Source organism: Amphiura filiformis, chromosome 6 (genome assembly GCF_039555335.1).
Source record: "Amphiura filiformis chromosome 6, Afil_fr2py, whole genome shotgun sequence".
In the NCBI taxonomy this organism is placed as follows: Eukaryota; Metazoa; Echinodermata; class Ophiuroidea; order Amphilepidida; family Amphiuridae; genus Amphiura; species Amphiura filiformis.
This window is the reverse complement of record NC_092633.1, coordinates 35,980,012-36,007,990: the sequence shown is the minus strand read 5'-3', so window position 1 is coordinate 36,007,990 and position 27,979 is coordinate 35,980,012. Positions and strand designations below refer to the sequence as shown.

Sequence of the window (27,979 nt, the reverse complement as noted above, 5' to 3'; positions counted from 1 at the left end):
TGTCACTTGTGTGGGAGGAAAGAAAGCTGTTTAGGAAATCTTGACAGTTTCAATATGCACTTATTATGTTAAGTGAAACCGACTTTCTACATCTTCTATTTCTTAAAGGTTTTGATTTCCTTTACAAACATAAAGATTTGAAAAGAAAAACTTGAATGAAAACTTGATATGGAAAGTAGTAGAAACATAAGTTTTACAAAACTTCCCTTTACAAGTATCAAATCATTTTTGTTTTGTTACATGAGAATCTAAGGAGGATTTGTTTACACAATTACAATACAATTGTTCAGTTGAGCCTTGATTGCTGGAAGAGGCCATCTTTTCCTTGTTCTTTATCGTAATCTGTTTTCTCACTTTTCTTTTCATATATAGGCCAGCATGCATAGGCTTTTTAGCCTGGCTTGAAACATTTGCCAGAGCCTGGTCCCATAGGAGAGACAGTATAAACAAACTAAAATTTACATCCCTGCAAGTGACAGCCATGCTATAGACAAATCCAACGAGCCAAGTGATGGTCAAGATTAAGTCGGCCATAGCTGGGGGCCATCTGCGCCAAACTAGCTTAGTTCTTTTGGATTGCGATTCAAAACGCCCACTATCGTGAGCGCATCGGACCGCGTAGCACTTGCGCTGCATCACCAGAGCAGTAAACGCTGCATGCCTATGATACTGGCGTCGCGTAAAATGGATGGATGGCCCCCAGCTATGGCTGCCAGTGAGGTGTAGGGATGTGGCTCATCGGATTCCTCTATAACTAGCCCGACAGGTTTAAAAACTCGTAAAAAGGCAATTGCAAACTACAAACCGCTACACTCTGTCAATCTGCAATGTTATGAGCATAGCACATGATGTGTCCAACTTTATTAGTCTGTTGTTTTTAGGAAATGTGAAAGAACTACATAAAGGCAAAATGTGCTATTACAGTTGAAATTCACACTACCCCTGTGGAAGATTTTGTAAGTATCTTCCACAGAGGGAGTATGTTTTTCAAACGTAATTGGTCAGGGTTAATCATTTTGAAACCCACATTCCCTCTGTATTATGGCTTTACCTATAATTACAAATGGAAGTTTCCTAATTGTCTATTGTATTTAAAATTTGTAATCATTCTGTGGAAGACTACATGTATATAGCTAAATCTTCCACAGGGGTAGTGTGGATTTTTAAATGGAATAGCCCAATGTTTTGTTGGGAACATAACAGGAAATACCCATCATAGGCCTACATGTACATATGGACAGGGCGAGTTAAATCATCTGCACCCAACTCTGAACATTTTTTACAAATATTTACCAGTATTAAAATCATTTCATGTCAAAGCTTGTAATAAATTGAATTGAATTTAGAAATCATTCAAAATTTGTCTCAGAAGAAATATGTACACATTCGAGGGCTTAGAGCCAGAAGCAGCTATGTCCATTTGCTTTCTCAATTACATGTTACTCATTTCTGTAACAAATGGACGGTTAATTCTGCCATCCATAAGAAAATGTAAGTGACTTTGGGGTATATGCATGGTCACTTGCGTCTAACCAACTGTTCAAGTGACCATGCATATACACCAAAGTCACTTGCGTTTATTATGGAGGGTATAATTAACCGTACATTTGTTGCCAAAATGAGTAACATGTAATTGAGAAAACAAATGGACATAGCTGCTTCTGGCTCTAAGCCCTTGACATGTAGGCCTATGAGCATTTTATTTGACACACTGTCTGTAACTTATAACACATGTAGTATGATTAATGCCATAAAGTTTCAGTTCAAAGTACTTGCCAATGTTCATTACAAATTTTGTCTGATAACTGAGACCTGCTCATTTGCAAACCTTTATATTCTTGTTATGGCCATATTCATAATCTCTGGACCATAACTTACCAGGAATGCTTCATGTTCAGAGGTCAATATTTCAAAGAAGAATTCTTTGTTTTCTGTTGTTTTCTGTTCAATGAACCATACACTATGGACCACAATAGCCTCATCTTAATAACATAGTTCAATAACCTCAATTAAACAATCATAGTGCAAAATTTGACCTGAAGTTGCAGAGTGTGAGTTTTTGTACCCAAATTTTCAAAGGTCATTCAATGAGTGTACAGATGTATTGGGATTAAAGAACTGTGCCTCCAATAGATGAGCATGTTGTGGATCCTAGTGATATCTCCCTTTCCACTGTCAATGTAAAGTAACATAATACTAGTGATTCACATGATAAAGTCTTTTCTTATGTAAGGTATCAGCGGATATCAAAGAAAAACATTTTGTTACAGATCAGTTGAACTCACCCTATCCCTATATGGGAAATACCCTCCCCTCATTTTCACACAATACTCGAAGTTTTAATTCTGTTTCACCTAGTATCTCCCAGACCTATAAACCTCTGCTACTGCTTCACCCAATAATATATAATGCAATCACATTAAAAAGGATACCGCCTAATATATCTTTGAGATATTTAGCCATTACTGCCTGTTGTGGTACACTACAGTGGTTCTCCAATGAAAGAATAACTGGATATCTGCAAAGTAATAAAGATGATACAATATAATTACATTATAACACGGAAAAACAGTGGCATGATCGACAGGATTTATATAAATAAACACGATTTTTTACCAGGTTCGCTGTCGCAAATAATAAAGGAAACAAGTGGAAAAAGTGTTCCCACTTGGGAATCAAACCCAGGACCTCAGGTTTACGAGACCTGTGCCTTAACCACGATGATTAGGCTGGTTGAAATTCGAACCTATAAGTGGTCACTTACACTTATGTCCTCCCCTCAAAAAGCCCATAGTAGCTAGGGCCGTAAGTGCGAGAAATAAATTGCCATCCTCCCTGTGAGGAAATATAACACAGAAAAACAGTGGCATGATCAATGGGATTTATATAAATAAACATGATCATGCCACTGTTTTTCCGTGTTATATTATAACAATTATACATATGCATTTGGTAGAAAGTACTGTTATGTTCGCAATGTGTGCATTTGAAACCACAACTGCACCATTATTCATTTGCATTGGGAGAAATACTCTAATGTTTGCAAATGTGTGCATTTTGAAAGCATAAATGTCATGCCCAATTCCAGGGGTCCACTGGCAATAGAGTGTATGCAATAAACCCAAGCGGAACGAGAGTTGCTAAGTAACCGCCAACCGAACCATAAACACATGCATGATCAGAGAGCGAGTCTTCAATTTCCCCATAGCTTCCCACGCTGTACACACGCCAGTCGAATTTAGGCGGTGTTCGCTTGTTTGTCCTCCAAGTTATAGCATTGTTCACTTTGTGTTGAACATTGTAAGTGGGCCTCACTAATGACATAAAGGTTACTGTTATATCATGTCAAGAGGCCACTTTCATGAATAAGCTAAGCAGCCTATGTGGAGGAATTGTATGCATGAGCAATCACACCAATGACGTAGTAATGAATACCCTCTATATTCTTATATCCACACAAGTCGCAAACTTGTGCACAGAGATGAAGAGTATGCAGTTTCCCTGGAACGTATGAAGATAGAGAAAAGAGTCTATTGCACATTGTGTAAAGCGGCCTTCTCACCTGGCGGCGTCGCGCCACTTGTGGCGTTTGGAGTAAGTCGAAGTGGTGCACGGTAATTTTACTATTTTTTTTCACATAAATTTTTTTTTAAAAGGGGTGAAAATACCACATCTTTGTTTGTTTGTTTTATTTCTTCTTTAACCTGGGACACTCAATCAGTTGAAAACACAATTAATCATCTGTTCTTCCTTGAGGCCCAGGGAAGAACAGATGATTTTCCATAGGGAAAGCCCTAAAATCTCAGAACTTCCGTGGGTGCTGCCCTGGACCCCTGCGGCCGGGCTTTAACACTGGACCCCTCCAGGGGCCATAAGGCAGGCTCTTGGACCCACCCGATATGCGTTCTGTCGCGCACACGCTTTCTCACAAAATCCTCCCTTAACATGTTGGCATTTCATGATCACTAAAATTTCGCAGTTGACACTTCAAATAAACTAGTTGAGAAGGCCTGGTTTAAAGAGAGTATTTTTTCTGAGAAAATCTGCAAATGCTCCTTTAAGGTAACTCACACAGATATAGTGTGACTGTATGGATGATAGTTAAGACACTTACGGTGTAGCCTCAAAGGCATACTTGTCAACAGCTTCAACCACATCCTTAAACTTAATCTTAGATGTCAGCGTATGACCATGATAGATAATTGGATCATCATCAGGACCATCCCACACATCCACTGCAATATAATCAAAATAAAACCACACAGTTACATAATTTGCTCTTAGGAACAACACTCTAGCAGGCAGGGGCAGGGACAAGGAGCAGCGTATGGCCCTTTTAACTTCTCCTTTACAGCTCTCATTTCATTTTTGCTTTTGCTCTGTCAGGGTCCCAGAACCCTTGAGGCCCCTAGAACTCATCCACCCGGTGCACTCACTTGCTACTAGCAGGTTCCTTGTCTTGTTTGAGTGTATTTCTGGAGTGTTTCTGTTGCCTTCTGTTGTCTCACATTACTGTATCAAAATGATAGATTTTTGTATTCATCAGAGGAAAGCTTACACTTTTCCCCCAGTAACAGTTTTGGTCAGAGAGATGTTTAGTTGGTATGAATGAAAATAGTAGGAGCAGGGAAGTTTTGTTTCTAATATTCAAACTGCTGGTAGTGATTTAACTAGACACTTTGGAATACAAAATGTTTGTGTGATGGGTCTTCAAAGTCATCATGACTTCAATGGGCAATACTATCATTACACCTCATACATATTCATGAGATATTGGTATAAATTGATGCAACTTTCTCTGATTGATAATATTTCAATATCCTACCTAACCTCATCCTCAGACACAAACCAGACTGATATGAATCAGAATAAAATGCTTAATGAATCAAGAACTTCACTACTGTCTTTTTCCCAGGACACTCTGTATGAGAACTTAAGTTCAATTCAAAGATTACTTCTTTTAACCCCATGAGAGCTACCTGCCGATTGGCCAAAAAGAAGTTTCATTATCAATTGGACCAATCAGCTATATTGTTAGAATAATTTCACCATACAAAAAAATTGGGGAGAATTATTTGCAAAGCTCCATTCTGATTGGTGATTAAAGTGAAGATATCATGTAATTGACCAATCAGTGGCAATGTTAGATCGGCCGGTAGTGCTCAGGGGGTTAAAGGAGATTATACCTAAAGATGGTAATCTGATATTCACTTATTTGAAATAAGTGTTGGACGCAACCAACTGATAATTAACATACATAAATGGTTTACATATTTCTTAAGATTGCCATTGGATATTCGTTACAACTTTCATTATTATCTTTGAAATATGAAACTAAAAGTGAAAATTGGTTGCTAGCAAATAGTATCAGGTTTCAGTTCAATTAACCCAGTGATTAGTTCTACATGTATTCTCTTTAACAAGGTATTCCAGAAACTTTATGGAAGCGGCAATGGTTTTCAACATGGCTACAATAACATTAAAATACATGCCCTCACAAGTTGTATAAAGTAATAAACAAATTGGTATGCAACTTTATGAAACTTGAACAATTCAAATTATTTGCACATTAATTGCTAGTTTAGGCCATGTTAAAAGGAGGATGGTCAGGTTTAATAACATTTTATTTCTGCCTCAGTTGAATAAATTGACCACCACTGCATGGGCACCACTGTCACCTCTCAAGTTCCATGCCAATACTCATCCAATCCAGTGGCAGTGCTACAGGGTGGGGCAAGGGGGGCATTTACCCCACCCCCAAATATTTTTCTCTCCCCCACTTTTGAGGGAAAAAAACCCAAATCACACAAATTTCCACTTTTGTGGCAATTTTGTGCAAAATTGGTTGATTTTGCCCCCACATGAAATTCACTTCCCCCCCCAATGCCCCAAGCATATTCCTGGTGCTGCCACTGATCCAATCCCCTTTGAAAAGTGAGCCAAAACTGTACATTTGAAGGCTATATAGAATACTGTGCAAGACTTTACTGGTTACTTTGTTTTTATCAAAAGGCTATCTGCTGCATACTGCAAAGGATATGCTGGGGTGGATGTGGTCTAGAGAACAGCCAGAGATGACAATATTATACGAAATGATTACAAAATTCAAATTTTCAGCCATACAATTTTCTACAGTTTGCATTCCAAGCTGTGCAAACCATACATGATGCACAGGGTTCATGTATTATTCATTCAATCGTGTCAATTGTGGGAAACACATGCTGTACTAAATTGCTGCCATCCACTGCAAAACATAACTCTGAAAATGACTTCTTTCAAGTGTATGAGTATAATTTAGTCAGTCGGTTCTTAGTATAAAAGTGGGTACATGCAGGGAATGTGTGGCAGATTAAGGTGCATTTTCAGGCTCTCTGGTATAACTTCGGGTCGCAATTTTCAGAAAAGTGGTTTAAAAATAGGTGTCTTTTTTTCAGAATCTGGAAAAAGTGCAGATTCTTCATTGTTTTAAACAAAATTTGCATAAATATTGCAGAATTGAGCAAATTATATTGCAATTTTGAACAGAGATAATTAAAATAGTGTACTTTTGGGTTTGCTTTTCATCAAATTTTGTATATATTTTTTAATCACCCCCCATAATTTGATACCATTGACCTGTGATCTCTACCAGAAGTGTGAAATATTGAACTTAATTAACAGTTACAATTAATGTGTGTCCTTTATTTATAAATGGGCTGTTCCATTTGAAATCCATACTCCCCCTATGGAAGATTTTGCAAATATCTGCCACAGGGGGGAGTATGAATTTCAAATGGAATGAGTCCATCACGCAGCTCCAAGATTCAACCTGAATCTTCAACCCTGAGGGAGGATGAGTTTCAAATGGAGCTACTAATGTGTTGATTCCATTTGTAATTCACACTCCCCCTGTGGAAGATACTTTCAAAATCTTCCACAGGGGGAATGTGGATTTTAAATGGAATAGCCCAATGCACATAAACATTGGGCTATTCCAGATGTATTCCGCACCCCCCCCCCCCTATGGAAGACACTTCCGGAATTCGGGGCTAAATTGACAGCAGCCGGAGCAGCCGGAATTTCACCTAATCTCAATGTCTTCCAAAGCCGGAATCTTTGCTAAAAATGACTGCTGGAATTCTAGACACATCTCAATTCCAGCTGGAATTAATGTCTTCCATAGGGGGGGTGCGGAATACATCTGGAATAGCCCATTGGACAGCAGCAGAATGAGCAGAACACATAGGAAGCCTTGATCCAATTAATCATCTAATTTGTCTCTCGCTCAATAGTGGCTAGGAAACACACTTTCTAATGACTCAATTGTTAAATAATTGACTAAATTATCAATATCTAATTAGTAGCTTGGCAACTTTACAGCAAGCACATTGTAATCTCCAGTGTATTACTAAAGGCTTGCTTGCAGAAATCCAGCGAGGTTTGGAAACTGATTAAATAATGTATTATCTACACTGCCGCAGCTCTGTACCCTAATCAAAAGTGGATTTGGTTTTCATAATTGCATTTTTAAGTGCATGATGACTGACACAAATCCGCAAGAATCTCAATCTGGGGTCTGTTCACAAAAACTTGCGCTGGAAATGTATCTGTATTGCCTGTCAAGAAGTCTACGGGGATGGTTATACTGCAACATTGTTTAATAACGCACAATAAAATGTTTCATATTGCATAACAATATTTGTATGAAACATATTTTGCGACTCATATTGTTAAGTTCAAAATTTGATAGACCAGTTCCATTGAAGAATTTGAAGGTGCTTGACAGCCTCACAACTGAATAAATAAGGGACTGTGCAATAATTATGAGCCCAGGGGAAAGTAAAATTGAGGGGGGCCCCAAGAATTTTTGGCAAGCCAAAAGGGGGGCAAGCAATTTTTGTCAGGTCAGTAGAGGGGGAAAGCACAGTACAAAAACATTCAAATAATCACATTTCCGGCTTGCTGCGCTCACTTTATATACCAAGATTATTTTAAGGTTTGAAAATTGGGAACCTAAAACTTTGGCATATGCAAGGAGAGGGAGGGGAAAGCGATTTTTTGCATATTGTTTGGAAATTTTATCTCCCCCCCCCCGCTCATAATTACTGCACAGCTCCTAAACATAGTGCGACTCCTTCAATTCTGAATTTGATTGACAAGTTCCTATTGTAAGCTTGGATTCACTTGAAAGCCTTGCTGTGGAACATGGGATGAATTGCATAAGCCTTTGTTGTCTATATACGCTTTTTGCATGATTTTAAATTGTACACATATCGAGGGTATATATGAGCTGTGCAAATACAAACTTCAATTCCCAGTTGAGTTTCTTACAATAATTATATTGTGCGGCAATTTTAAGAATATCTCATAAACAAGAAAGAAGCCAAATCCAAAATTGATGTTAAAAACATTACTTTAAAACTGAAGTATTTTAACTGTTTCTAAATAAAACACATTTAAGATTATAGGCTATCAGAAATATTTACTTTTGAACATTATAGCCATTTTTCCACCTGTACACACTTAAAGCCCACATTTACCCCTGAATAAAAGGACTCGTAAAGGAGATATACCAAAATGAATAATTTGTCAACCCAATTCTATCAATCTTTTACTGATACACAATTCCAAAGTTTACAGCCACAATATGCTGTAAATTACCCAAAATAAATATAACCTAAATTGGTTCCAGAGGTGTGCACACTTTAATGATGCAGACTCAATGTAATAATGCAATGCCCAACGTTTCAATGCATAATACAAACAATAAATCTGAATTCAATTACGAATTAGTCAACATTTGAGATCACTGAAGTGGAAAAATCACGCAACTGAAAGTAATACGCAGTTTTATGATATAGGCCTACTAATAATAAGTGACAGGGAAATTGTTGCCATATCACTATTTAATAACAAAATTGAACCAGAATGTCAGAAAAAGAAACCGACTATAGACGTATCCACTCACAGTAAAAATCAATAACTCCTTGGTGTAGCTCACATATACCTTAACTCTCGCCACGATGGCGTCGACTGCAGACGACAGTTTCAATTTTTTTTAATTCAAAAATTTCAAAATTGTAAATTTTCATGACCATATATGGAATCAGCATGAAAAATGCATTACAATGAGTACAAACAAGGCTAGTATTGGTTCAGAGGCTCTTGAGTTAGCTCTTGATATTTTGAGAAAATATCTCAGAACTTGGGACTTTTTATGTTGAAGCCTATGGCTAGCATGCAGAGCATTAATTAACTCACTAGATCTTGTATTGCAACATGATACTATTCTACCAGTACCGTATCAATCTAATTAGAAAACTTGCAATGGGCTATTCCATTTAGAATCCACACTACCCATGTGGAAGAATTAGTTCAAGTCTTCCACAGAGGGAGTATGAGTTTTGAATAGAATAGAATAGACAATTGGGTGAAATACTCACTCCAGTTGAAGAAGATGTAGACGAAGGCATGGTTCGGGGGAGTATAGGTTTCAAAATGATTAACCCTGACCAATTACATTTGAAAAACACACCCTGTGGAAGCTATTTCCAAAATCTTCCACAGGGGTAGTGTGGATTTCAATTGGAATAGCTCAATGGGTGTGGCAATTTCTCTACAGTTAAATATTGCTATATTCTTGAATTAATAACATTGTTTTGCTTGGAAAATGTACAAATTAATGCATAATGACGTAAATAAAGTGGCCCCTTGAAATGAATAAATTAAGCACCCAGAGTGCTAAACTATCATTAGTTCACCTCATGTTCGGTATTGATGTACGTGCGCATTCACTGGTCACAGTAGCAAACCGTATGTGTTAAGTTAATCACGCAAGGTGTAATGCATGTGTACAAAGGCGGTTTGTCGGCACGATTGTGGCTCAACCACAAAAAAAAACATGAACATCACTACTCAACTTGAGGTGTACAAAAGTATGATAAAGTTTAACATTTTTTCAGTTTGGTTACTTTTAAAGTAATTTATTATTATTAAAATTATTTTATTTAATCATTTATTCTCAGAGTAAATCAAAGACTTACTTTCCACACACCGGCATCCTCTCTGTAATGCCTGTATGTAAGCTTCTACACTACTTGGTCCACGTAATTGGTCCTTTTGGAGGTATCTATATTTAAAACAAAAACCAATAAGACAAAAATTAATCAAAAAGTGCAAGTTAAGAAGTAAGGAAGCCGTCTAAACCATTTTTCAAGCTGATGTAGCAGCCCGGGGGGTTCTCAGTACAAATGACCATACGGGGACGTGCCGTAAATATGGGTAGCATTTTCAGCCTCTTGGTATATCAATGACCCCTTTTTCAAAGCCTATTTTGGTATATGAATGAGTCCTTTTTTCAAAATTTTCTCAATTTTTTCGGAAAATAGCCCAATTTTTCGTTAATTTAGCCAAAATTTTCAAATTTGGGGAAATTTGTAAAAACTAGGACAATTTGGCTTAAATTCGGCCGAAAATTTTGACTTTTGGTATATCAATGGGTCCAAATTTCATGAAAAATTGGTATATTATGGGTCCACTTTCAAATTCTCAGCGGCACGTCCCTTCCAAAACCAAACTTGAGTACCCCCCGGGTGTAGCAGCTGTTTTGTGCACATATTTATGTGGCGTCTTAAAATGTGGGCATGTGTACCCGAGCGCTTTGAGCGAATGTTAGCGATTTGAAGCTGCGCCTAATGAAATGTGCACTGACGTCACTGCCACATCATGGTGGGAAATGGTATTAATGGTTCACCATTGCATATGGTATAAGAAAATGCGACACACAAAAGTGCAAGTTGAAGTAGAGGATATATTGTAAGTTTGATAAAAATTAAAGTGTTTCTCACAATCTGTATTTTATAAAAACCTGATGTGATGTGCCTCTGGATCACAACAAAGGGTTTCATATGTTTCATGTTTTTATAGCTATTGTTTTATCATAATGCCCTTTATTTAATATATGTAATGTGATGTGAAAGCATTTACAGATATTAAAGAAAGGGTTTCCCAACATATTATAATGAATCAATTGGTTGAGAAGTGTGCTATAGAGACTTGAGAGTGACATTAATAAAGTGCTCTGTGATCCCTGGTTTCAAATTATTTTCTTTATGAAACAATTGAAAATATTATGCCAATTGCTCTGATTACAAAGAGCAAACTCAAGTGCTGATGATGAGAGCTTGACTGGTTTACACAAAGAAATGTAGTAAACAATGCTCTAGAATAAAAAATAAAAAGATAAATAATTTTTACTCAAGCTAAGCATACCCTATATATCATTTTGAGGTGAGCGCAAAAGAATAGAATAGAAATACGCAATTAAAAACATACAATTTTAATGGAACAAACCAAATGCTTGACCAAGTCCTATGAATGAAACTTGTTTTGATACTGTTACGAAGTGGGAGCAATAAAACTGTCCATTGTGTTTCTCAGAACAAATAAATAATCATGCCTTTCTGGGCACTATAACAAGCCAATTTAAGCAAATTTTCTGCCAGTTATAATTGTTTCTTTAATAATACTGGGGGTAGTTTCAGCTTTTCAAAATAGTGATGGGATCAGCTTTGCAACAAAACTAATTACATATATAAGACTTCCTGAATCACGATCATTCAGTTTGTTTGACGATATATATAGTGAAAGTGAAAGAAACATAATGTGTACACTCAAGAATAATAAAATTTCTTTCAGCATAGAAGTGATGATATTGCATGTCATCTTTTTCTCATTTCTTGGCAATCAAAATATTGTTATACAAAGATATATAGCCTATATGAGATAAAGATCAAATGATGTGCGACAGGAGAACATACCACAAAATATCAACTTTGATGGAGAACGTGCAAAGGAATTGCTTCTAGCAATGACTTGTACTCTTAGGGTATTGATTTATTTATGTCAGGTCTATTGCTAATGACATGAAGCGGATATTCTCAAAACGAAAGAAAATTGTAAATTGAATCAGTAATCGATGAAGCATCATTTCAAAATCGTAAGATAGGCGTGACTTGTTTGTCACAGATAATTGGTTTTCTTTAATTTGAATGGTATTTTGAGCTGTGATACATTACTAAAGTATCCTGGTGACGGGATGTGCAGCCACATTGACCCCCATTTTTCAACTCCCTCTCACCCAATGACGCCCTGTTTTGTTTTACTAACCTCTTTCTCACCCAATGACCCCCTTTTTGTCAGCCCAGGGCAGAGGCACACTAAAAATGGGTGATGGGATGTGCAGCCACATTGACCCCCATTTTTGAACTCCCTCTCACCCAATGACACCCTGCTTTGTTTTACTAAACTCCTTCTCACCCAATGACCCCCTTTTTTTCAAAACTTTTGGAAAAATTCTGATAATCTCTCAACGAATGACCCCATTTTTCACTATTTTTTCAAATTTTGATAAATTTTTGACAATTTTGTATCAACTTTTTTATCTTGACCTAAAAATTTTGGTCAGATTTTCCCCAGTCTCTCGAAAAGACCCCCTATTTCGCGGACCTTCTCACTGAAATACCCTCCTTTTTCGGTATCTAGGATCTCACCAAAAGACCCCTAGTTTCGAACTGCTGTCCGCACATCCCCGTCACTTCCAAAGTCGATGTTGGATATAATTTACTTCAGTGACCATTTTTATCAAGTTCAAAAGAGCTGGGTGTGCATGATCACAACTGCACAACGCATGTATACCTGTATGACATCATCATACATAGTATGTTCATTGAACATATATGCATATATTGCACAAGATATACGGCTCAGATATGAGGATAAGCCACAGAATTAGAGAAGGAGAACCGGGACTCCCTAAACCCCCACATACAATCGCGCTGTTAGCTATGGGGAGAAAATTGGGGGTATTCGGGTCCTTGCCGACGGTGGGCGGTGATGAACGAAAACAATTCTGTGTCTCATCTTTAGCATCTTGGTAATGCGAGCAGGTCGCATCAAGTGCGTCTTTCAAATGCGCCCATCATCCATATCGCTCTTGCATGACAATGATAGCCTCGAGCGCATTCCAAGGGAAACCGAATACCCCCAATTTTTGCTCCATGCCTGTATCAAGATGGCAGTCAAGTCCCAGTTCTCCTTCTCTAATTCTGTGGGATAAGCCAATCAGATTACCAAGATTACCAAGATTATTTGAATGCTGTTTAAGAGGTATGTGTTAAGACATGCTCACGTGTTATGTGAAGATGCGATAAAATAGTGAGTGAGTGGTTGCTTCATGTCCTGGTAGACAGTGCTGTGGAAAGGGTTGAACAGTTTACCATTGGGTCCTTTCATGAACATCAGAAAGCCTGTAAAAATGGAAAACAGAAAGACAGTCAATAATACATGTAGTGTTTAGCAGTTCTGAGAAAAGGATTGATGAGTAGTATTGTGGACCCTTGGGTCCTTTTATAAATAACAGCAAACCTGGAAAAAATAGAACGCTGACACTGTGACATGATCTGATCCACCCAGACCGAAGTGGGAAATGTTGAACATTTAGTTCTTACAATCCTTAACTCACTAAGTTTACTGATATTGAGTCCCTTGCAATTGTTTTTTGCTTCTGCTTTCTGCTGTTGCCTATATCTCAATTTCATTATTGCTGACTTTGGTCTGATGGGATCAGAGTGTACTTATGTGTCACATAATAGACCCTATTGAATAAAACACCAGAATGGTGTAACAATTGACATGGCAGCCATAATGGTGGAACAGGCTTGGTTTATTTCTGAATGACAACTGAATCACCAGTTCGAATCATGCCTGATGTATATATTGTTCTGAAATCCATGTTGTCGGACAGTGTTTTGATGAAGTAGTATTCAATAGGGTCCATAGTGTTACATGTAAGCAGTGTTCATGGTGTTGTGCATAGTGTTGAATAGTGTACCATTTAGGATATTACAGAAAAATGTTTGGAATTGTTCTGGTATACCCTGCACAGTGTCTTCGACCCTATATCTTCATGGCAGGAATCGCCATGGTAGGTTAAATCCACAGCCACGATTAGCCATTTGGTTCAAACCTTTAAAGCTCTTTTAAACTAATAATTAGTCGAGGGACATAACTAAGCTACTCACAATAGCCGGGTAATTGATCTTGGTTGTGCGTGATTAAGCTTGTATACCCCATTGAGGTCAATGGTCATCGACTTTTATACTGCCTACAGTGAGTGCAGCTGTACTACACGCTGCAGTCCATAACAGGACCAACGCAATATAAAATGGTCAAATTTTGAGTTCAAAGCGCACGGCCAATTTTCAAAGCGCATTCTAGCGACTATCATATCTGTTCAACACGTATTTCCAAGTTTATGAGACCAAATCTGGTTTCTTGAGAAAAAAATCATGACGGGAGATATTCATCATTTTCTAACCCGGTATCAGAAGATTTTAGTCTGATATCAAAATCGTGCATAGCAATTCACGTGTATCGATCCGTGTATTAATTTTAGTGTCCCTTCTGCACCAAATAATTATTAGCCAGGCGGTGTCGGTGTGCCCTGTGCTCAAGTATAACCCTATAACCCTAACCCCAACCCCCAAAAATAGGGTGCTCAGGGTAAACTAGACTTTGGAAACACAGGGTGCGCAAGGAAAACCAGAATTATATTGAAAACACAGGGTGCGCAGTGTAAACCAGAATTGTACCAAATGTTCATGAAAAGACTGCAAAAAAATGAAAATCAGAACTATAGACAACATTCAAGGTGTTATAAACAGTGCTGTGAAAAGATTAACAGTTTACCATTGGGTCCTTTCATAACTAACACCCAGAAAGCCTGCAGAAATGGAAAACATAAATATTTCATGATGCTGAAAGACATTAGTCATAAAGATGGGGAAATGAAGACATTAACCCCCTGAATACTACCTGCCGATCTAACATTGCCTCTGATTGGTCAATTACATGATATCTTCACTTTAATCACCAATCAGAATGGAGCTTTGTAAATAATTCACCCCAAGTTTTGGTGTGGGTAAATTATTCTAACAACAATGTTGCTGATTGGTCCAATTGATAATGAAAACTTCTTTTTGGCCAATCTGTAGGTAGTTCTCATGGGGTTAAGATCTATTTCTGAACTCTTTAGTGCGAGTTATCCAAAATCATCAATATTTTAGACCATTTAGATCTACATCGTATATTGAACTAGATGTTAATTGCCCATGTAAATTACCCATTAAATTAAGTGATGCATTTATTATTTATTGCAATAGCAATTATCATACATGTCATATTTCAAGACAATTTTCAATACTCTCTCTAGTCGTGTTCACATTGTCGGAAGTACGCCCGGTGGGACTTGGTCGGCACAAGTTGCTAGGAGTAGCGGTAGGCGCTGCCAGGAGTAGGTGCAGTGTGAACGATGGTCAGCGTAAGTTCCGCCAGGCGTACGTCCAACGATTTACTCCTGACAAAAGTCAGGAGTAGCGAGCTGGGTGTAACTTCCGCCAGGCGTAAATTGCAATGTGAACGCAGATTACGCCTGGCACCCGGAGTAAGTCTGACCTTTTGTTGGTCGGAACTAAGAAATTACATATGGCGTGGTTAATAAAGGTCCAGAAACACCAGAAGTGGTAGCCAATGGTTACACCGACCAAAAGTGAATGCTTGGTAGAACTAGTTGGCGTCGTGCTAGGAGTAGGCTGTGGACACACAGTAGGAGTAGGGAAAATATTTGTGAAATTTTGATCAATGTTAGCGTAAGTTTACGCCGGGTGTAACTCAAAATGTGAACACAATTTCTAGCATAAACCGACACCACATGAATAGTTCATACTATACGACCGACCGACCGAATATAGGCAATTTACCCTTTATGTAAACAGACTAAATTAAATAAAATATGAAATATTGGTTTCACTGTAAATAATTTCTGATTAAACTCAAAAGGTCAACTGGAAAACTTAAGGTTCTTAATTAAATCAACCCGAAATAGATTGTGTCAAAATCAATAAATTAGCAAGATTAAAACTGTAAAAAAAATCTACCAGACAGCAGTGCAGTGTACCAATATAAAATGATGTCCATTTTAATATAAAATATTCAAAACAAAAACCTGTTTTGTCTCTTTTACTTATCCACAAGCAAAGGGTAATACAAATGTCGGTTTCCTCTCTTTTATTAAAAACAAAAGGTTAATATTAGATATGAATTCAAAGCGAAGTAAATCTATGATACACGAATAGATTTAATTCTGCATGTAGCAGTATCAATGTATTAAGGTGAGTGATGGCAGGAGCCATACTTTTCCTGTTTTCACCATTTAACTAAAAAACTGCAGTCTACTTCTAAATCAATATTATAATATAAATACATAGATCTTAAATTGCATTTCTATTTACATAGGTCTTGTGGTTCTTGAGTTAAGGCCAATAATATATCACAATGAAAATAGGCCTAAGCTTTTTCCCCCTCGTGAGAAAAACCATGTATATGGGGCGAAAATAATACCCCATCAAGCCTTGGGATCTCCTTTATTAGAACCCATATCATTTTTCTTTCTTGTGTGTCAGCTTTATTGGCCTCGATATTTGAGTGCAAACACTGCTAGGTCATGCTCCCTTCCAACCCTGCTTAAAGTAATTCAGGAAATGATATTTCTTCATCAATGGCTATGTAGTTGGGACAGTTCATTATCATTAGTATTATTTTCTTTATAGTATTCTTGGTTTTACCAAACCACTAATTGTTCCTTTAAGATGAGAAACAAATCCTTGCATATGAATGCCTATATCATAAACAAGTTCCTGATTTCATTGTGTAATGTATATCCTTCTTATACATGTTGTTATCTTCCTTATATGTCCCCTGCAAGCAGTCTATTTCCTCTATTTCAAAGGTTGAGAACCAAAAAGCCCCACAAAAGAATCCTTTGTGAGTTAAGGCTTTCTGGCTCTCAACCCTCGATTTAATGTATTCCTTTCTGGCATCGCCTACATTCTAAATCAGTGTTTCTTTTGCTGTCACAGAAATAAATGAGAAAATCAAGTTTTATCTAGTTTAGGGTCTAAAGTCTAAATTATATCTCTAGAACAAATATTTCCTTTTGCATTGCACATCATTTTGCAACAGAAATACTGTATTCTACACATGGACCATTTTATTTACAGAAAGGCTAATATAATAGTGAGAAACAACAAAAATATGTTGTAATTTACATCCCATTTTTTAAAGGCATAGACCACTCAGGAAAAGACTGAACTTTGCCCATGTAAACCTCCGACCCAGGCTCCGACCATAATGATCAAATTCATGAGATATATCCACGCATTGGATAAATCATTAACTACAAAAGCTTACAAATTCATGTGATTAATTAAGTTTGTTTGTTTGTTTGAAAGATGAGAAAGAGAGAGATTTATGATTTTTAATACAAATCTATACTCTATTAATTGTCATTAAAATTCCTATCATTTCTCTGTCAGCATTTGTTGTCTTTTAGGGCTCATATTGAAATACCCTACCACGTTTTCACAAAGAAAGAAGGCAGGATTCCCCTCGCTAAGCGCGCGCCTCAGGAAAGCTCGGTCATAAAACGGATGGATTATATGCATCAGTGATACACCCTGCCTTTTGAAGTGGTCCATGACGAATGGGAAGATTTACTCTGACTACGGCTCATCGCACAACCCAGGAAAGTGCGCTCCTTTAATTTAAGTGGCTAATTGCAGTGTTATAATCACACAGGATTTTAACAAAAGAAGGCTAGCACAGGATAGCTGCAGGATGGCGCACACCTTCCTGTGTAAGGGAATTTCAAAAAGAGCCCTTAATGGCTAATTTGTTTGTTTTTATCATTATTATTATTACATGTTTTAAATTTTAAAAGCTTCATTATTAATCCAGTACAGCAGTTTGAAAGATACATCATGATCCACAGCCTCATCCCCCAATTTACTCCAAAAAAGATTTTTTATACCATCAGGATCTAGTACATGTATGTTATGTTTGAGTGCATAAAACGTTCTTACAGATTGTCATCTTACAAAGATATCTTCCAATATGTATTTTCCGGCTGTTGACAGCCAGAAATTAAAAAGTAATACACATAAAAGAAAGATAAAATCAACTGAAATTTTAAAACTAAGCTTTTTTCATGGACCACTAATTGCAAAATATTCCTTTAATAATAAAAATTTACCAAATTCAGTTATCCAAAAGATTTATCTGAGCTCTAATTAGGTAAATTCATATTTACATTATCACAAATTCTTTACTAATGGGTGGAGTAATGGTACAAATATATGACTTTATTTAGGTCAATAGTGATCTTATCAATCTCTGCGAGCAAATAATTCCTACAAAAATTTGTGATTGCGATCCTTTGACCTGTCATACTTATGAATCGGACCATGACCCCGGCATTTGTCATCACAGTTATTTGAATTAGGTACAACGTCACAGATTATGATTGTTTTTGATTGCTCAAAGATGCAATTTTAATTACACTCATTCATTTTGAGCAGCATTGTTTACAAGATGGGCGATGACATAAATGAATTCAGAAGTGATAACCAGCTACATGTACATTTAATCACAATGTCATTTAATATAATGATATGGTGAGGTAGCACACTCCAATGTTAACAAACAAATTAAAGAAATGTGGCAACAATATGATAAAAGCTTGGTGACAATTAATGCAGGTCTCAAATTTCCTATCATTTTCCTGATTGTATATTTTGGCTTGTGGAGCTTTGTGTAGTGGGCATTTTACTGGACTGGTAGAAAGTTAAAATCTCAGTTAAAGCAATAATGTGTGATTTGCTCACAGCGACACCCTCAATTTTTCTTGACAAATAGTCGCACAAAATTTCGCACAATAGCATGCGCGTACGCAGGAATTTTTCAAGGGGGGTGTGATGATAAAAATACTAAAATAAAGAAATGGCACGTGGCGTCATCCCGTCAGCGCTACTCTGCCTTGAGGCAGGGGAGTCTGAGGGGATGTGCCCCCTCAGAATTAGAAACTTTTGGAAAATGAAGACCTAATTGAAGCGATTTGGTGGACAATTTTGGCACTATTAGTGTGTAAAATTTTAAATTGAAAAAGCCGAAAATTTGTGAAATGACGGTCCATGAAGCCTTTCGTGAACAAGTTTTGTCTTCAGTTGTAGGCCTATAAATTGTGTTAAACACAAATTGGTAAATATCGAAAGCACTGAGAATCAAAATGGGCTGCTTGTTTATCCACTGTGCAGGGGGGTGTCTGAGGGGGGATGTGGCCCCCTCAGAATTAAGAAACTTTTGCAAAATGGAGACCTAATTGAAGCGATTTGGTGGATCATTTTGGGACTATTAACATGATTAGTACATGAAGCCTTTCGTGAACAAGAAGTTTTGCCTCCTGCAGAAGTTCGAAAATGTGCAAAATGAAGGTCCGATTGAAGCCATTTGGTGCATAATTTTTACACTATTTAAATCATTGCTTCAAACAGAAAAAAGGGCCCGAACTCAATTTGCACAATTAAAACCTTTACGTATGTTGCCGGGTAGGGTGTGGGGTGTGATGTGGAGAGGTGTTGGTTTTAACATCATAAGGCCCTATATCCATGTCAATTAACAATTAAAACCTTTACGTACGTACGTTGCCAGGGTATAAAGGTGTAATGATGTGGGGGTGGGGGTGGGGGGTGTAACATGTATTGACACATTTACGTACGTTGCCGGTCAATACCGGGTATAGGCCTAGGGGTGAGATAAATTTGTGTGGGCGGGGTAGTTATGGAATATATAGGCCTATGATAATTGTGAGTAAATGTATTTTTATCATTGACATTGTAGTTATAGTTGTAATCACATTTTTATAATCATTTATAATTGTAGTTGGATTATAGTTGCATTTATAGTTGTAGTTAGAATTGTAGCTGGATTGAGAGTTATAATTAGAGAGTTATAGTTGAGTCTAGAGTTATAGTTGAGTTTATAGTTACTTTATAGTAGTTGTAGGGTTAGAGTTAGGGTTGAATATTTCACTTATGCTACATAAGATCACAGAAGTAAGAAATCTTTCATGATGATCAGGTATTAAACCTGAATTCAAAACCTAGGTCTATAGATTCAAATCTTCTTAGACTATACTCCAACATCAGATACTCTTTTTTTCTGGAAGACCTGGGTAAATTACTTGAGGGCACAACACAGGGGAATTGGTTTTATGGCCATATTAAATGTTTTCACTGTGGGAGACTATTAGCATGATTAGTAGTTGTGAAAACAGACCCTGGAAATAAATTCCAGGATCTGTGATGTGACTTGGTATAGATCTGATCACCTACCATGCCTATACTGTAAAAATAGTCATGATAGTGGGGTGGGTGTAACCACAGATATTGGTGGTGTAACAATGCGGTACTTAAAAACAATAATTGTGCCATTTAGTACCATTTAGCATAACATAATTAGTGCAAATTGCACTCTATTAGTTTAATTAGTGTTCAGTGGTGTATTTCAGGGGTTAACCCAGGGGCCAATGATACATGTACATAATGGTGCCCATTTTTTTTTGCATCAGCCCCCCCCCCCCTTACAATGTTTGTGAACGGTCCATAAATAGTTTTGCGAGCATAGCAAGCATGACATTTTGCACACATTTCTGTACTGCCCCTCTTTTAAAGTGCCAAATCCTACAGCTCATGATTAGGGGTATATGAGGGCTGATGGAGCCACCTTCAAAAGACAGGGTATAAACTCTTCTACAGGAGTGTGAGAATTAAGAAGGGGCCAAGAGGTGAAAAATTTCCAAATTTTCCTGCTGTCCCTCTACTAAAATATTGTTGATATTCACTGAGAATACTTTTGGTCAATTTTGTCCCAGTATTTTGAGCCGAGGCAATATCGACCAGCCCCCCGGGGGGGGGCATCAAAAAATTTTGGTGGGTATGCTCCCCCGAAATTTTTAGGCGGTGGGTCTTTGGGAGCTGACTTCGTGCCCGATAAATAAAGGGGTCTTTTGGAGCTGCGAACAAGTAAAACAGGGACCTTTGGAGCTGCGAACAGTCCAAATCAAGGGTCTACCTTGGCTTTCTGGTTGAAAATCGCCTGAAAAAAACCTTTTAGAGCTGAAATTATCAAAATCAAGGGTCTTTCGGAGTTCTATTTTGGTCAAATATAGGGGGTCTTTTGGAGCTGCGAAATCCAAAAGGGGGGTCTCTCCGGGAGCATACCCGTATGGTCATTTGTGTTGAGTGCCCCCCCCCAGGACCAGCCTCTCCACTCCCCATTACTGCTGATGCTGGTATGCCTCTGTTCTTCTGGGTCTTTGAATTGATGAAGGATCATGCTATAAAAATTAATTAAGTCATGAAGTGACATGAGCTTGGCCATGATTTGACCATCCAGAGGCTTTAATTTCCTGCTTAACCATCAACACAATGACCCCTCACTGTGTGTCTCAACTCCAAGCATGAAGAACTCCCAGGACCCCAGTTTAGTATCTTTGTTTACCTTGACAAAAAGGCATATGGGAAGGCATTCCAGTACAGAGTACGGAATGCATTTATGGAAGGCATTTGACTACCGGTATAGCATAGTATCAACAATGCATTATGGGAAGCTATGGCATAATTTCATCAATCCTTTGTATGGGAATATAAGGTACAGGTGATGCATTCTGGGAAGAATACATAGTGTACATGTAGGCCTATTTAACCTGACAATAACATGGTTTAAAAAATGCATTATGGGCAAGAGTTCCAACAATGCATTATGGGAAAGCATTCCAATACAATCTACAGCAATGCATTTATTGGGAAGACATTCCGCTACAGAGTATGGGTATTAATACTAATTATAGAGAGTTTGTCCGTCTGTCCGCGCGCTATCGCGTGAGCTCGGAGCTATCGCGTGCTCGCAGAGCGCGTACACGGAGTATCAACGGGCGTGTGCGCGGAGTACCGACGGGCGCAGTGCGGGTATCACAAAGCATTACAGTGTGCATGTGACTAATATACAGGTGCATCTCATCGGACCAGAACCAGGTAAGGCCTATTATAGCCCATTATATTGATCACTAAGAGACGCAGGCATATATCATAGTAGTTTAAAAGGTCAGGGCGGGTATATTATGGGTAACGGGTGTTTGGTAATTAGAGATAGGCCTATAATGAGAACCACCCAACCCGAGAACCGCGAAATCTAGTAGCATATAGTTTCAACAATGCATTTTGGGAAACTATATCATAGTTTCAACGATGCATTATGGGAAAGCATTCCAGTACAGGTTACGGAATGCAATATGGAAGGCATTTGACTACAGGTATAGCATAGTATCAACAATGCATTATGGGAAGCTATGGCATAATTTCATCAATATTTTGTATGGGAATATAAGGTACAGCTGATGCATTCTGGGAAGAATACATAGTGTACATGTATTTAACATGACATGGTTTTAAAAATGCATTATGGGCAAGAGTTCCAACAATGCATTATGGGCAAGAGTTCCAACAATGCATTATGGGAAAGCATTCAAATACAATCTACAGCAATGCATTTATATGAGTATAGGTATACATGTAGCATATAGTTTCAACAATGCATTATGGGAAAACATTCCAGTACAGGGTATGGAATGCATTACGGAAGGCATTTGACTACAGATATAGCATAGTATTAACAATGCATTATGGGAAGCTATGGTATTTCATCAATACTTTGTATGGGAATATAAGGTACAGCTGATGCATGTAGGCCTAGGCCTATTTAACATGACAATAACATGGTTTTAAAAATGCATTATGGGCAAGAATTCCAACAATGCATTATGGGAAAGCATTCCAATACAATCTACAGCAATGCATTATGGGAAGACATTCCGCTACAGAGTATAGGTATAGCATATAGTTTCAACAATGCATTATGGGAAGCTATGGCATAATTTTAACAATGGTACAGAGAATGTCTTTAGTTATCTAGCCAATAATAAACTCAACTATAATTCCAACTACAACTATAAACTCACCTATAATTCCAACTACAACTATAAACTCAACTATAATTACAACTACAACTATAAACTCAACTATAATTACAACTACAACTATAAACTCAACTATAATTACAACTACAACTATAAACTCAACTATAATTCCAACTATAACTACAACTACAACTATAACTACAACTATAAACTACAACTACAACTATAAACTATAAAATGTTAACACTCGATAATTGTAATAATATGTCCCATATGCCTTGCTCATCTCCCTCCTCTCCTCTTCCCATTCCCCCCCCCCCTCTCTCTCTCTCCCTCTCTCTCTCTCTCCCTGCCTCTCTCTCTCTCTCTCTTTCTTTGCCTTTTCTCCCCCCATTTTAATTTTTTTTGGACAGATCCAAGGGGGGTGTTTCACACCCGTAACACCCCCCCTGCGTACGCCAATGCACAATAGTAATGCCCAATGGTGTACTAAAATATCATGAAGTGTTTTAATTACAGTCAAAGTTAAGACATTTTTATTAAAACCTGAGATCACAAGGTTTATTCATCATGTTCACCTGTCAAAATATCAGTCAAACTTGATGGCTGAATGTCTTGTTGCTTGTGTGAATCACCGAGGCATAAACTATGCGTATATCATTATGCGTCCCTATGTGAAGCTATGTGAAGTTCCACTCAATAATGATCGGTGAGCTCACACTCGCATTAACGATAATTATAGGCACTGGAATGAAATAACAACTTCTTTGTTCTACCTCATTCCTTTGGTTTGAAATTAAATGGGTAGGCCTACATGATATATGGTACAAAACTAACATTTTGTAGAAAACAAATAAAATCCATGGAATGGAGCAATAGAAATTGCACATTATTGCTCAGTGACATATCGTGGGTCATCATATTGGGGGCATCGACCATGATTGGGGGGCACTGGGTCTGATTGGGGGCACAAGCCATTTTTCAGCAATTTTTCTATGGGATTTTCTAAATTTTCAAATCGATTGGGGCACATTATCCCCCCCCCCCCGCCCCTATGACACTATGCCACTGTTATTGCTTTAATATCATGGCACAGACAGTTTTTGACGGTTAATAAATGAATACAGTGACGTACTGACATCAAAGCCCAAAGAAGAGTTTAATTACAGTTCTTATCAAACAGAACAGCATAAACCTAAAGGCAGACAATGGCAATATGAAGCTTGTCAGACCTGTCACAAGTGATTTTATTCTCTAAAATTATTTACAATATATGGTTTTTCAACTTTCGACAAAAGTAAAATATTAAGAAAATCAGAATTTTGACCCAAATTTGGATCTAGTTTCCTTTAATAGCATGAGACAGATTCAAAACTTGACAAATGTACTCTGTAATAATTTGAAAAGTGTGTCGCTGGTTCTGATTCTTTCACTCTCAATTTAATATATGTCAGTTCACCTGAGCCTACCTGTCTGGCTTAATTAGTTACTATTCTCTAAGGCCCACATCCTTTATATTTGATCCTCATAATGTGTCTAGTATCATCCACAGCAGCTGATAGGTCAATCCCACCATGCTTTGAAGTACCATAACCAGGGACAGGCGATTTGCACGAAAAAAAATAGCAAATTGCGCGGAACTCTTTTTTCAGTGCAAATCATGTATCCCTGCCCATCGGGAAAAAAATAGCCAGTTGCGCGGAAAAAAGTTCCGCGCAAATCGCCTGTCCCTGACCATACTGTGTACACAAAATCCCTCACTTCAACTTTCAATTACCTAATTAAATCAGGGGTGCTTGGACTTTTGTTTGAAAAAATATGACCCCTAAAATATTGTGCAGGGTTCCCACACCTTCAAGCCTTTAAAATTAAAGGACTTTTCAAGGACTTTCAAGGTCCAAAAGCATGATTTTTAAGGACTTACCACAACACAAAAATCATGATGCGTCTCTCCGTGCGGCACATATTAACGAAAGTGACAGCTTCTCTCCACTCTTCAAACATTTTGTCAAAAATATTATTTTAGGTAAAATTCCAATTTCCAGGACTTTCAAGGCCTTGAAAAGGTGTTTTCAAATTCAAAGACTTTCAAGGACCGCAGGAACCCTGCTTGTGAAACTACCTATAGGTCTCAATATTCTATAAGCAGCTCTTACTTATTTTTCGTATGCATTGATAGACTGCAATGCATGATGGGATAGTCCCTTAAGCTGCTGTGAGTATCATCTTACAGTTTTTAGGGTGAAGTATGTAGGTCTGTCTTCTTTGTTATGAATTGAAAAACATGAAAAAAGCACTCTTTGAGGAGACACAAGGACTCTTTTATTGACTCTGTCGTAGGATGTGCAATGAGCTTATGATTTTATCTGCAGAGATTTACACTTTGCGATATAAACCTCATTTTTACGAATACCTTCAATGAATTGACAATAAAGAATATTCAAGCCACTGATTAAGATTTTAAGTACAATTCTCAAATTTGCAAAGCATATATCTGTAACTTATCTGTAACCAAACTTATAAATCAAATCAGTATTTATCAGTTTGGAAGGTTGCTTCTAAAAATAGTGCATAAACATTGAAAATCTACCCTACAAAACTGATTTTTTAATCTCTTCATTTGTATAACATTTTCAACTCTGAAATGTATTGAACCAAGCATCCTAGCATCCTCTTTTTATGGCATTTTTCAGTAGATATCCACGAAAAAAGCTTATTTCCAAAATTTCAGTTGATTCCGATTTTGCATTTGCGAGTTATGCATGATTATGTGTATTACACTGCTCCATAGACAATGTAAAGTAATTTCGTTCTGGTGCACCAGAACGAAATTCAAATTTGGCGATATTTTTGCTAAACTAATTAATCTGCAAGAAATATTTGGTACATAAACATTATGTAGCCAGAGGTATCCAGTGGTGTAAAAATCTCAACTTTTTTTGGTAATAGTGGGGGATAAGGCTGTGGATCACGAAATGCCCCTTTAACCAGCATGCATTCTTTATATAATAACTTTTGCATGAAAATATCTATGATATTTTTCACATTTCATGACGAAAATCACATTTTACATTTTGTACAGATGCACGTCCATGGATTATATATAATATATCCCCAGGGGATTTTCCCTAATGCAGGAATAACCACCGCATATACAAGGGCGTAATCTTTTGGAATACCGATGTCACTGAACAGATAGATCAACCTACTTACAGACTCCCCCAGCCAGCCTATAGCAGATTATGTTGTACCATACCAATCAGTGCTTAGGCTAAGATAAACCACTCTGTGTATTCAAAGTGACGTGACATATAGGGCCCCAATTCGTACTGGGAAAATGCCTCGTAACTTTTTATCTATTTGTCTTTGTCTACAAAAAAATTAATTTTGCATCACATTTGTTAGCTTCCTATTGGAAGCAATGTATAAAACATATGATAAATAGTTGCAATTTTTGTTCATTTTTATTGCGAGTACCCCAAAATATAATGTGGTTTGAAAATTGTTAATACATTAATGGTATCAATATATCTTTTTCGATTGTAGTAAAAAAAATTGCCCTTTATTTTTTTAATTTGACGCTTCTAGTTAATATACAGTCGCAATATTAGCTCACTGTAACTGCATGAGAGCTGTTACAAAATATGTGGCTTGAAAATTGTTACATCGGCCTAGCATAAGTGTTCGGCAAATTTTTAACTTGAAATTTGCCAGGGAGACTTGCTGTCTTGTATATTGAGAGCATGTACTGTAAAAGTTAAAATTTTTGTGGTATATTGATTATTGCGTTTTTCACATGCAACACAGCTACAGTGAAAATAAAAACACGCGAATATATTCTTTTAATGTATACGTCTATGTAAAAAAACTCAAAATCGACGAAAATAAAAACAAGCAATGTAGTTCAAAATCGGCAAAGCGCAAAAAATTACACGCACAAAAAATACCCCTTTACAGTATCCCAAAATATGAAAATTAATGGGGCTTGAAATTTTGTAATACGTCAGACAACAACAGGTTGAAACGCTTGCATGATTTGAATACCTATCATGCCTATAGACAAGTTGAACTTGTTTGCATTCACGGTGGATTCATACAAACTATTCAAGATGGTTTCAAAACAAACAATGACTATGGGCTAGTCCTTTGAACGACTGAGTCATCCAGACATGGTCTCATGCTTATACAGGGTCGATATAGGAAGTCTAGCTTGGCTTTTGCTTTTTGCCAGGCAAATATATTAATATTGTAGCATTTAATTATGAAAAATTTAAAGCAGAACAAAACGAAACATATATCAGTTGTAGTTGAAGGACATTTCAAACGCATTTTCATTTTAGCAATAAACATAATTAAACTACAATTTTTTATATTTTTGACTGGTATTTTTTGCATTTATCTGCCTTTCAAAAATATGCTTCTTTTGACTTTTTGCATATCAAATTTTTTTCAAAACATTTAATGGCTAATATTGGTGAGATAACGCTGCCAACTCTTCATCCACTGACCAAGTGACCTGCTTGATTAAAACAATGATTAGCTCGTCAAAGGCAAGAAATATTTGGTTTTGTTACAATCGGCTGTCAATAAAGTCCCGCAAAGCGCAGTTCGCCTTTTAGGTGCTGCGGCCAGCCATGTGTATGCCATTCTATATCAATCCACGATATTAAAGAGACCAACCTATCATGAGCTGATAGGTATGTAGTGTGTGCACCCCATACTTATTGATGGAAGTGTAGGTTTTCAGGGATAAAACACAAATTCAATAGAAGACCATAAAATGCTCATTTGCATGAGATGTTTCCAGGTGTATCTGTACAGACCGTTCTTTTTATTACCTTTATGCAGAATTCATAATTTGTAAAAAAATACACTCTTAAAAAACCCCATTTCATGAGTGAATCAGTGGCGTAGCTGCATAGGGGCATGTGCCCCTCCCCATCCATTGCAAAATTTAGAAAATCCCATAGGAAAATTGCCGGAAAATGGCTTGTGCCCCAATCAGACCCGGTGCACCCCAATCATGGACAATGCCCCCCCCCTCAATATGATGACCCACGCCACGCCACTGGA

General features: G+C 37.4%; 1 protein-coding gene across 6 annotated transcripts in view; it reads right to left on the bottom strand.

Annotated features, from left to right (window-relative positions):
• The window catches only part of LOC140155346 (1-phosphatidylinositol 4,5-bisphosphate phosphodiesterase delta-4-like), a 112,326-nt gene that overhangs the window by 25,989 nt on the left and 58,358 nt on the right, over positions 1-27,979 (bottom strand). For all 6 annotated transcript variants that reach the window (XM_072178152.1, XM_072178154.1, XM_072178153.1 and 3 more), the window contains 4 exons: positions 13,169-13,286; positions 10,023-10,108; positions 4,115-4,235; positions 2,433-2,518 (listed from right to left, as the gene is read on the bottom strand). In XM_072178152.1, the coding sequence (XP_072034253.1) occupies positions 2,433-2,518; positions 4,115-4,235; positions 10,023-10,108; positions 13,169-13,286 (411 nt within the window). The remainder of the gene's footprint in view (positions 1-2,432; positions 2,519-4,114; positions 4,236-10,022; positions 10,109-13,168; positions 13,287-27,979) is intronic.